Raw genomic sequence first — 12,565 nt, 5'->3', positions numbered from 1 at the left:
GACAGAAATGTGCAGACATTCATAAATCAGAAAATGGCTACAAGAAAATAGATACTTGCTCAACTCGCTTAAATCTAAAGTCTGAGTGGTAATTAAACAAATGATTGGCTAATTTACTGTTAAGTCTTACCTGTTCTCCCACAGGCTCCCAGTCGACCCAGACACTCTTTATGAGCCCCCAGGCCACATTTTTGACACCGATAGCCCTGGTTAAAGATGCCCCTGCAGACAGTTAAAAATAATAAAAAAAACAAAACAAGTGACATTTAGAGATTTCTGGCTTCTGTCCCATTGTCAAGATAGATGAAATGACACAGGAAACAGAGACAGCTAACATGACAGTATATACTTCATTCGGACTTCAACAAGTTAAAAGACTGAATTTTAAAATGTTGTTAGATTTAACAGACTTAAACGATAGTTTTCCAGCAGAGAACTTAAAGCTTCTGCACATCCTAAAGGCAATCTATCACAAGGTCTCTTCCTCAGGAATGCACAATTATTTTCAGATTAGTCTTAGTCTTAACGTTCTCTACATCTTACCTGAGCAAAAGGTGACAGTAACTACAGGAAGTGATTCTTTCAAATGTGTGCATCTTGAACTGGTGGGAGTTGTGGTTAGCCTTTTCTGGTCGGATATTTGAGCTAAAAGCAAAAATAAAACAAAAAATTGTGTCATAAATTATATATCAGCAGGTATAGCAAAAAGAATACCCGTAGATGAAAAATCAGCAAAATTGACAAATATAAAATTACTTTGTGTAAATAATTTACAGTATTTGGAGATAAAACTTGAGGAATCCTAGAGTTTATATGAAGAATTTGATGTGAAGTTCTTGTCTGATGGGAGGTAAATCTGACACTTGCTAGTCTTTTATATTTAATTTCACCACTGATATGTGAGATTTGATCTCAACAAGGCTGCAACTTTCTCAGCTGACATTTTAAAAACTAGTGTCTGAAGATGCTCAGAGAAGAATTTTCATTTAAAAAAAGTTCAATAACTTCAAAAACTTCACTTTAAAAACAACCTGACAAATAATCTGCACTCACATCTACTTCCCCCACTGTTAGGAACAAACTCAGGACCGGCTGCTGGTATCCAGTCAATAGCAAGGACCAAATGAACCAAAAAAAAACTCTCAGTTTAACCATCTAATATCTGAACAGTCAGATGGAAAGAGTTCCAGGTTTGCTTCAAAATTATACTCTAAAAGTAAGCAATTTATTTTCAAAACCAGTGAAGTCTTGAGTGGGTAAGATGATGTTTTATGTCCCCCTGGAACAAGAGAATTTTTGGTTTTTGTGTTGTCTGTTTTCCTAAGAAACTAATTAACTCAGAGACCACTCTGTTATTGCCTGAGGTTTCTGAAGGCTGGTGTTTATCTCATTTTTACAGTTCTGCCAACTACGGAGTTTATGTTTTTCTGTCAAACTTAAATGTTTCAGATCATCAAAAATGTTAGCACCACACCAGTTTTCGACTGATGATCTCATTTATTAAGAGAAAACAGATATACAAACCAACTTAGCCTTTTGTAAAATGGAAATGTTTCAGTTCATGCTTCATTTGACTCGGCAACAAAAGACAGACAGAAAGAATGTCATCAATGGAACAATGAGAAAACCAGATGCTCAAAAAGAACACAAAGACCTGCCTCACATTTTCCAAAAGAACATACTGATGACTCTTAAGACTTTTTGGAAAATACAGTGTTGGCAGACCACACACCTAGGGCATGAACTTCAAAAGGTGTAAACGTTTGACTCAAAATAATAAAATGATGGTTTCTGAGTGGTCGATAATATCTATCAATGAAAAAAGTTGGTCCTGGAAAGATTTTTTTTTCCTTTATAAACAATATCATGGATTTTGTATTTATTGGGATTATCTTATGTCCGATTTTAACATTTGTTCTATAATTTTAAGCATTTATTTGTGACAAAGGCAAATACTTTTTCTAACCTCACTGTAGCTCAAGGGACCCGCAGCACATTGTTTTCTTCTTATACTCAGTATTTGTTACATTAATTTGTTTTATTATTTTCTATGTAACATAGTCATTGAAAATTGGCTTTGGCCAAAAGAATAATAATTGGTGCATCTCTGGCGAAAGAAATAAGCACATATTGTTTTAGTGTGAGTGAATGTCTTTATAAAGTTAATAAAACAGATTTGCTGAGACAAGTATAGTCCTTAGTGCAATAAAGAGCGTAATTGAGAGCAGATAATTGCAGTTCTGTATGAGCTGAAGTATAGAAGGAGCAACATGCATGACAAAAATAAACAAATATGTTTTCAGCGCTTAGGCACAATCCAGAGACCAGCTGAGTGCTCCCCTAAGTGAGTCTTCCATCATGAGCTCACATCTTCTTCAGATGGTACAATTTTCACTTCCAGAATTGGACCTTCTGGTGTCATTACCCAATGCACAGAAGCACGCATAGCTTATTTCTGACTAAAACCCAATAGAAAAAACTGTTTGGAGCCCAGAGAGAGAAGAAAAAATCATTTTTGTAATGTTTGTGAAATGCACATTATGTTTTGGGCAAGTATCTGGGGTTTTATGGTCCAGGGAGAGTGCAGTTTACATTACCGCAAAACATTTCAGAACATCATGACAATTTCAAAACTCTAATGTATTCAGCAAGGTCAAAGCTTCAAGTGTTTATAAAGGGAGAGTGTCAAAACATGATGTTCCAGTCCGACAAGGCAATCTCAAACCGAAATAGCATTGTCCAATCAACAAAAGAAGACAAAGAGGATATCAAGCGATAAACTCCTCCAAATGTTACAGAACAACACAAATACAACAGTTTATCTCCACAGAACACTGAACTGCAGAATCATCACAGCAGAGTGAGTTTACTGTAGCTCTGCAGCTCACTTTATATAAACACGTAGCTGTGTAAGTGTGTGTATATGTGTATTTTTGTACTTTTGTCAGCCGTGTGTGCTTGATTACAACTAAGACCTGATCAAACAGCACACATGAAAAAGTCAACAGCTCTCTCCACATTGAAACAACACAGTTGCAAACAAAAGTAAATAAGCTCTATGTATAGACATGCATACACTGACCTGTGTCAAGCAAACCATTACCATTCACAACTGAGGTGTTTTTGCCTTTGTGTACTTACATTGCCATTTCAAACTGATCCAACCACTTCTTCTTCAGCTCTTTGGTCTTAAAGCAAAGCTCAAAGCCCATATGTCCCTGCTGGTGAGTCACGAAGAAGCCGTAGCACCACTGTAGATGTCGAGAAGATAAAATGGAAATAAAATTTTCTGACACCACATATGTATGCATCAGAATAATTACAATGACCTAATTTTGGATTTCAAAAATTGGGTTAGGTTTTATTTTCAGGACAGGTTGATGTAGTGTTTTAGTAGGTCGTTTTTTTGTTTTTTTTACCTTTTTCAAAATCCAGAAAAAAGGAAAAATTTGTGATGCATCCTTTAAAAGGTATTCAATATTTCTTCGATGCAATTATTTCTTGTGTAGTTATGGAAAAAGCAAAAAGGGTGTCAACTGACCCTGGCTTACCCTCCAATGCACATCCTGACAGATGTCTCTTAGCAACCATACAAATGGCCTTTCAATTTTTTAAAGACTTTTGTACCATTAGTGGCCTTTCTTAGCATTATTACAATGGGCAGAGAAATAAGACAGGGAAAGACAAACTGCAAAGATGCCTGATGTCAAATATAAAAGGGATTTTGTTTTTTTCAAAATAAAGTAAATACGGCAAAGTACATAAAGACACATACAGTGTTCATAAACTTTAGGTAAAATCTTTTTACAATTTCTGACATTACAGCCATAAACTACAATTTTATTTCATGTAAGACCAGCACAATATTGCACATAATCGAGTTGCGTGGAAGGAAAAGGTTTTTAAATCATTTTACAAATAATAATGTAAAAATTCTGTTGTACAATTCTGTTACCCCTAAATAAAATATAGTGCAACAGACATTTCTCTTGGTTCTAGAGATGAATAACAACACTGATTATGAACACCGCTCTAGAGTTGAGTCACTTAATAAGAAATTAATAGCATAAAAAATATATTTATCTAAAAAAATGTGAATCACTCTAAGCCAGCCTTTAAGTTGTAACCTTGTCAGTTATCCGGTTCTAATAATGACAAGGTAAGTATGGCGGGTGAATAAGTGGCAGCTCTCTGACATAATGCTGTCAGCAATCCTCTCTGGTTTTAGTGCCAGTGAGGTCACCAGCTGCACAGATCAAGAAAAATATGTTGGCAGCTGAATTTTTTCAACAGAGCTGCAACTGCAATATGAGTTTAACCAGAGTTCAGCCTGAAGAGCACTGAAGGGTTCAAGCTGTAAAAATGCACCTTTAGAGGAACCAACTTCCTTTTAAATTTAGAAATTTGTAAGTATTACCTCTAAAAACTTAATCCCTGCCAATGATTTAGACCCCAGCAGGGCTTACACAGCTACTGAGAAAGCATAAGGGAGTCTAAAGCATTTCATACTTTTCAGGTAAGAAATGATTTCTTTAACCTGTTGACCACTAAGTAGCTTCAAAGTAGCATGTTAGATTTATCCATTTCTAAATTAAGGTCCTTGCTCTTGCCAACAATCTGCTTCTGCCGGTTGTGTCATATACAGTAATGAGAAAAATAGTTGAGTTTCCCCGACAGTGATTAGGCTGACCTGCAGAGCCCTAAGTCCTTTAGAGCTCTGCTGGGTCTTAAATCATTGATGACTATGTGGGTGCTGTTCAGTAGCACCGCATTCAAAGGTTGAAGTTTTATTTAGCAGAAAATGATGTATAGAGTTAAGCAGCCTTGGAAGAGTACACACATTCATCACCTGATATTAGCATCTCGGTCCTGCAGTGTGTGGTGGTTCCAGGCACAGGTTAAAATTAAGCCCAAACATCTCCAGAGGTGTTGTTGTGTGGCTTTGTGCAACTAACAGGAAATGTATAAGACACACAGCTCAAAGTTGAAAAGGGTCTAAAAACTACATTTATATTTAATTTAAAAGAACTGGCAAAAAAAAAAGCCAAAACCCCCGAAAAGCACGTTTAGGCAATGAGATGTTAAATACCAGTCACTGTGCTGCACAAACACCACCCCAACACACATCTCACAATGGCTTAATAGAGTAAATGATTATGATAATAGGCTCACTTTTATAAAAACCACATCATATTTTGGCGAGCTGTCGCTTTCATGTTAGCAATCAGCACCAGAGTGAGAAGACACCATCTGTGGGAATCCATCAACACAACATCAGCAAGTCTCTGATACAACAATGCTGCCTGCCAAAAATTTGGTTAAAAAAAAAAAACACTAACCAGAACCTTGCAATTCTTTCAACTATTTCACATTTTGTCACAACATCATGTCAAACTTTTGTCTATATTGTTGAGATTTTATTTACAGATGAACACAAAGCAGTGCGTAACTCTGAAGTGCAAGGGAACTAATAAAAACATATTATTCAAATATTATTGAAATAATTCAGTTCCCCTTATTGCTCTATTGTCCTTCAATTTCTCATTCATATCTAAAGTGTTTTAGAAGACAGACACATCAAAGATAAAATTGTGGAGAATTATAAAGTGGGGTGGGGATACAAAACAATTTTTAAAGCCTTGTGGGTCTCGTGGATTTTTGTCCAAGCCATTGTTTTAAAATGGAAAGACTATGACACAACAGGTTTGCTGTTGTTCATCTAAAAAATGACTCTCAAACTGTGTTCCTCAAGGACCGGTGTCTCTTTTCTTCTGCACACCTGGCACCAATACTAGCTCATTAACAAGGCTCTGCAGAGCTTGACTACATGCTAGTGAGGAAGTTTCAGCATGTAATTCAAGTGCATAGGAACAAGAAACACATCTATAAGTTGCAGGACCCTCAAGGTATGCAGTTTGAGACCACTGATCTAAACTAACAAGCCGTGTAAGGAGAGCATCAATAAGAAAAGCAGCCAAGAGGCACATGGTAAATCTGGAAGACCTGCAGAGATCCACCACTCAGTTGGGAAAATCTGTCAATAGGGAAGCTATTAGAAGTGCAGTCCATAAAATTGGCCTTTAAGTGAGATGCAGGACAAATATAGATTAATTTTAATGCATATTTCATTTGTCCCTGCGCCAAGACACTGAGCTTCAGTCAAAGTTATGGACTGGACAAATGAAAAAACCAAGCAACAAATCATTCAGTCACAGAGCTACAACATTTTTGGTTGAAGTGGGCGCTATGTATGAGAATGTACAAATGCACACAGAGGTCTGGAGGAGGAGTCGGGGGATGCAAATTGGATGCACAGAGATTGACTCTGACATCCTATCAATTGTAAACCAGCAGGCAAAGTCACATTTCTCATTATTGTAGACCTAGTAGGCCTACAACCTATAGTGGTTAGGTGGAGTGGACAAACAGGGAAAATGTTAAAATCTGTAAAAATGTTGTGTAAAAATGCATACAATTAGTTCCTTCAATTACTGTTTGTCTGCTGTTCTGCAGCTTTCTGTTATCCATGAGATGGATGTGGTTTTGTATGTTTTACACATCAGAGCCATTTGTACTGAAAAAAGAGAAATATGACTTACTGGTTATTCTTTGTTTACTCCAAAAATGTTGCACTCATATCATTAAACAAGAGTCTAACTGCTATATATGCATTTGAACATGAAATATGTTAAGTTATTGCTCTGTATGTTGGTTTAATAAACATGTCAACAAAAAAACGTGGCCCATTCCACCATTTAAGTTGCCCATTCTTAGACTGTCACAGAAAATCCTAATAAAATAAATAGAGGTTTATGGCTGTGACATGACAAAATTAGGGAAATTTTGGTGGGCTTTAATACTTTTGCATGGAACTATGCAGATTGCTCCTAAATGAAGATTTTACACAACAGAGAAAGTCAGTTTTATATATATCCACAGTTTTGAAATGCGAGACTAAATAGAGGGTAAACTGACCTTTTTGCCTTCTCTGTCAGATGTGGGATTGTTTGTAATTTTGAAGAAGTTAAGATCGAGTATGTCCTTCATCTCATAGTTGTCTCCCCTTCTCTTGCAAACAATGGCTGCCACATCGAATAAAAATATGTGCCTATAAAACAAGAGCATATTATTTTATTTATTTGTCTTTATTCTATACCAATAAGATTTACTTGACATTTTACTCAAAATAAGCTTGATCCTTGGACTAATTTAATTCATCCAGCTTTCAACGAGTAATTTTACTGTCTACAGATTTATTTTTCTCTTAAGGGCAATGATCCTGAAGCATACCAACCTGTCCTGTTTCCTCTTGTCAACATTGGAGACCAAGCGCACCTCTCCGTCGCCTTTTGGTCGACCAAAAGTGACAAGTGACTGATTCTGCAGGCAAAATACACAGGAGCTGAGCACTGATGTATTTTCAAAATATGCTTTGACATATAAATGAGGATATTGTTGTAACTCAACTACACGACTACCTCAATCAAACAACCTGTAGCACATTGCTTTCTACGTCCTGTATTTTAATTACTAGAAAACAGAAACCCACCTGTTCAGAGCTGCCTTTGATTATTAATAACTATGACACTGATCAATATATTTGATGAATATATGCTTGATGATTTTGTAATGTTTATTGCTTGTTTCATAATTGATTACTATATTATGTTACATGGTTTGAAATGCCTTGAGGCTGAAACGTGCTCGAGATCTTGAATACTAGAACTACAACAGGTGATCCCAGGTATTTTTTGGTGTATTGTATGTAAAGCAATGAAGAGTCTGATGTTTTTGTGGTCTATAGGTAATTTTATGCCCTAATTATGCATGAGCTATATATTATTCCATCACTGTGCAAGTGTGTCTGCATCTGATGGTCCAATTTTAAAAACCTTTCGATTCCTCACTCAGAACCTCCACATAATACCCAATTAGGTTATTTTCTATGTAATGAGGATCAAATACTATGTATTTTTTACTAACCATTGCACAATCTTCAGAAGAATGTCCTTCAAAGTTAAAAGTAAAGCAAATACCCATTAAAACATAGAAGATTTTGAGCTGTTTAAAAGGAGCTGCTTTTATTACTGATGATAAGACAGGGCAGTATGATTATTCCAAGATGTACACTGATCATATTTTAGCAATTACTTGAATAAAAAAAAATTCAAGACACTAATTAAAGAAAAAAAGCTTAATATGTTAATACCAAGCTTAGCTAATACAGAAGAAGAATAAAAACCAATAAAATATTTTTGTCCTACTTTCTGCACATGTAAACCTGCATTTCCAGTGTGGTTTCACTAAAATCATCAAATTCCAAAACTTTTAGACAGTTGACCATTTTGGAAAGGTTTACAGTGATGAGAAAATATAGTTTTTAGCTACTGGTATTTGTCAGATGCTAAGAAGGGTAAAAACCAAAAAAAACAGCTAAAATCTTAAAATACACCTGAGCCTCCTGTTTCTAAACAATAATGAAGGTATTTGAGTTTATAACATTTACTTCCTTTTGCTTAACATAAAAAAATCTCTTAATACATCCTACACAAACAGCTGGTTATAGTTCCAGAAAGAGATTTTATTGATTTACCAGGTTTTCGATAGATCTCTGGTACTGGCCGATCTCCCTCAGAGTCTCGTTATCTCTCTTCACTTCATTGACATACTGAGCAAGGTCCTAAATATGAAACACACAAAAAGAACATCCTACTGGATTAATGTATGCAAGTGACAAGTGTCATGCAAGTGACAATTGTCAACAAAACTAGCAATCATTGCATGGACATACCTTTCAGGACCTGACATTTCTGTATTAAAAATGGTTTAATTAGTGTAATACTCTGCTTTTCATTAGTTGAAAATCAAAATAATATTTTTTTTTTCATGATTAAAGGTGTAATGTTTGTAGGTTTACAGATTAGCTGCCAAAGCAACTCAACATAATCTCAGGATTAGTGTGGAGCAAATAAAGTTCTCTTTGCACACTAAATGTAAAGCTTATTTAACCTTTTTTTTAAACCAAATAATCACATGTAACATGAAATTATCTGCTATATATCTGTGATTACATACTATTCAAAACAGGCACTTGCCTTCATGGCATCAAGAGCAATCTTCAGGTTGCTCTTATCAGCAGCATCATGAGTGTGTTTGACGAGTTCCTGACAGAGAAAAAGGGCAGAAAAATGATTACATACTGCTTCTGCTAGCTGAACTCTCACACAGACACAACTGCATGGACAAGTACATTCAAAATCAGAACCTGAAGTATTGATTTGACAAAGGCGAGGAATGGTTTTCATTTAAAAGACTGTGCTTTTCTTTATTTACTCTGATTTTAGAGCAGCTAACGAGATAAGTTAGCTGCAGTAGTTCCTCAGACAGGATTTTAAATAGACCAGATTTAACTGCTTCTCCTTGTTTTATATGCCATTATTAGGTTATTCTATTTATTTCAGCCCAGGAAATCAGTTGATTAATTACTTTATATTTTGAGATCATCAGAAATGCTAAAATATTTCTTAGCCTTGGATGTATGCTTTCTTAAAGAAGTCTATTAAGCATCAGTACATCTCTACAGTACAGTATAGTTACACATTATGTGAGTGCATATAAGTTTCATTAATAATAAATTCAGCTTTTAATTTGAGTAATTAGCTGTTTTTGATTTTTAATGTAATCTTTTGAAAAAGTCAGTGTTTTTTATATCAACATATGTAGATGCCCTCTTTAATTTGTCATAAAAAGAGTTTAATTTAATATGTTATGGGACTATTAAATTTATACTGACACACTGTGATTTGTGAACCGTTAAACAGTTTAGCATTTTAACATTTTGGCAATGTGAGTTTTGCTGTTGTTGTTTTCACTATTCTGTTGTATTTTAGTTCAAAATATTTAATCTCCAGATTGTGCTAAATAAAATACACCTAAGTAACAACCACAGGAATATATATCTTTCCTTTTTTCTGACACATTACTGTAGTTGGTGCTGTGCAAACCAAGTGTGATGGAAGATGCTCACTTCCACTGGAAACCTCACAGCACATCCCAACATCGCTTTGTGTTGAAGCCAAGTTTTAATTTCTAAAGTGGCAGATGCTGCCTGTTAACCACACAAGCTACCAACATTGTTTTAACTGTATGTGTGTGTTCCTATAACAGAAAATAATTATGATAATTGAATCATTTTCACACCATTATGCACTGAGTATGCCTATTATATGGAAAAATATATATAAAAAAAAAAGGGTGTGGAATAATTTAAGCTGCAATAACATTTCTCAGAACATTATGAGTAATGAAAAGATCAACCATATCTGAGTCACTTTTTCCTCTTGCCCCTCTTCTCCTTTTTCCCCCTCCATCACCGTTTCTCCTTTTCTCCTCAGGGAATGGCTAAGAACTCCCTGATTCAACACCATTTACCACAGAGGCCTTTACCCTCCACAACGATTTAAAACCACTCTGTAGGCATTGGCCTTTTCTGCCCTGCCAGCTGTAATCTGACCTCAGATTCATATAAACCAGAGGAGACGATGTCATACAGTTTATCAGTAGGTAGAGGAACCGGTGCAAGTCTGAAAGGCAGGAAGTCCACGTTCATCCGAGAGAATAAAAGCATCTGACAGAGGATGTGCAAAACTAATCTCTGTTTTTATGACTGGAAATAATCATTATTCCTCTAACAAAAACCAAAAAATAAAATAATTTTTTAAATGTATAAATGATATTCAGTTGGGTCACATAAAAGGAGATTTTCTCCTTAAAATATTTAGACTATGACTTAGATTTTTTGTTCTTAATTTTGGTACACCAGCTCGGATTCCAAGAGTAAAACAAAGGGTGTTTATTCATCCAATATAGTGTTTTTCATTGACTCTTAAAGAAAAATTCTTGAACAAACATGTGGAGGATGTCGCCCTCTAGTGTTTACTTGCAGATTCTTAATGAAAAGAAGAACGACAAAACTTCTCCATATTCTAAAGGTTTGGATTTGTGTATTTATGAAACATAAACAGTAGCATGAATGGACTCAACATAAAACAAGCTCTTCTAAATATAAAATTCTAGTTTTTATAAAATGTTTATGAGTTTTTCTATTTGGTCATTTTACCGAGTTTACCTGTAGCAAGAGATGGTACTTTAGGACTCTTTGCATGGGAACAACCAGCAGGTCCCTCAGTGTGAACTTCCCATTGTTGGCCCTTTTGGAACATTCCTACAAAATACACAACAGGCATATTAAGATCTGTGCACGTCACTTTGCACCATGACAGAGTCTGCATGTGTTTGTGTTAAAAGGTTTTAATATTTTTGGTCTGGAATAAGCTTATGATTTGTTAAAACATAAGTGTTTTATACTAGTTGAAATATTTTTCTTCAATTTCATTGGTTTAACATTTTCAGAAGAGCAAAGCCTTAGAATATGTAATGCAAAAAATACACAGTAGGGGTCAGTACAGGTTAATAAATATCATTTGTGTAGTATGTAGGCATGAGGAGTTTTAGAAAAGAAAAGTGGTTTTCAAAAGTTTTACCTCTAGTTTCAAGCGAACATCTTCTTTCTCTTTGCAGATGAGGTCTAAAACAGCAATGGCAATCTCCACCCGACTGCAGTATATCCCATAAATGAGAAGTCTATCAGAGCGAATGAAAGGATGGTTTACTAAATTAAAACATACTTCAAGGCATCCAAAACTTCCTGACAACCATAAAAGCATACAGTATTTTGCAAAAATATCCATGCCCTTGAACATTTTCAAATTGTTTCACCTTACAAACACAAACTTCAATGTATTTTAATGGAATTTTATGTGATAGAACAAAACAAAGAAGATAATGATTGTGAAGTAGAAGGAAAGTGACTAACTTTGATTTTAACAATTTTTGCAAATAAAATTTTGAAAAGTGCTGTGTACAATTAGATTTAGCCACTGGTACTCGTTTTACCACTATATAAAATCTAATGCAAAAAAATTTCCTTCAAAGGGTTTCTAATTAGAAAACAGAGGCCCATCTGTGAGTGATTCAACCTTTGTATAAATGAAGCTGTTATGTGAAGGCCCTGGAGGCTCATTAGGGAACATGAGAGCACAAATCAGCATCATGAAGACTAAGGAACCAGACGAGTCAGGGAGAAAAGGTTTAAAAAGAAGAAGTTTAAAACAAGCTGAGGTCATTAAACTGTATCCCAGCTTTCAGCACTGCTCAGTCCACCAGATAATGGAACGAATAAAGCACAGCTGCAAGCCTACCAAAATACCTTCTAGCAAACGTACAACCAGAGGTACAAAGAAATGATTCAGAGCAAACAAATTCATGTGTGAAAATGGTCAAGTCAAAGTGCAAAACCTAAATCTGGTTGTCAGACTGTTAACTTGTTACAGATTCTCTCCATCTGATCTGGATGAACTGGGGTATTTTTTTAAGAGCAACTGGCTACAATTTCATGTCTCTAGATAAGATGCGATAATAGAAACATTCCCCTAAAGTGTTGCAGCTGTGAAATGGCTTCAAAAAGTGTTGCTCGATGGAAGTGATTAGGAGATTAAAAAAGAAA

General features: G+C 35.3%; 1 protein-coding gene across 2 annotated transcripts in view; it reads right to left on the bottom strand.

Moving 5' to 3' along the window:
- The window catches only part of LOC114146182 (guanine nucleotide exchange factor VAV3-like), a 55,956-nt gene that overhangs the window by 24,652 nt on the left and 18,739 nt on the right, over positions 1-12,565 (bottom strand). For both annotated transcript variants that reach the window (XR_003595859.1, XM_028020033.1), the window contains exons 9-17: positions 11,544-11,643; positions 11,129-11,224; positions 9,096-9,164; positions 8,594-8,680; positions 7,295-7,380; positions 6,976-7,108; positions 3,142-3,251; positions 544-645; positions 131-222 (exon numbers count right to left, since the gene is read on the bottom strand). Coding sequence is in view for 1 of the 2 variants with exons in the window: in XM_028020033.1 (XP_027875834.1) it covers positions 131-222; positions 544-645; positions 3,142-3,251; positions 6,976-7,108; positions 7,295-7,380; positions 8,594-8,680; positions 9,096-9,164; positions 11,129-11,224; positions 11,544-11,643 (875 nt within the window). In the remaining variant the exon portion in view is untranslated. The remainder of the gene's footprint in view (positions 1-130; positions 223-543; positions 646-3,141; positions 3,252-6,975; positions 7,109-7,294; positions 7,381-8,593; positions 8,681-9,095; positions 9,165-11,128; positions 11,225-11,543; positions 11,644-12,565) is intronic.

The sequence above is a fragment of the Xiphophorus couchianus genome, chromosome 6 (genome assembly GCF_001444195.1).
Source record: "Xiphophorus couchianus chromosome 6, X_couchianus-1.0, whole genome shotgun sequence".
NCBI lineage: Eukaryota > Metazoa > Chordata > Actinopteri > Cyprinodontiformes > Poeciliidae > Xiphophorus > Xiphophorus couchianus.
Note: the sequence above shows the minus strand (reverse complement) of the source record. Positions and strands in the feature narration are given on the sequence as shown.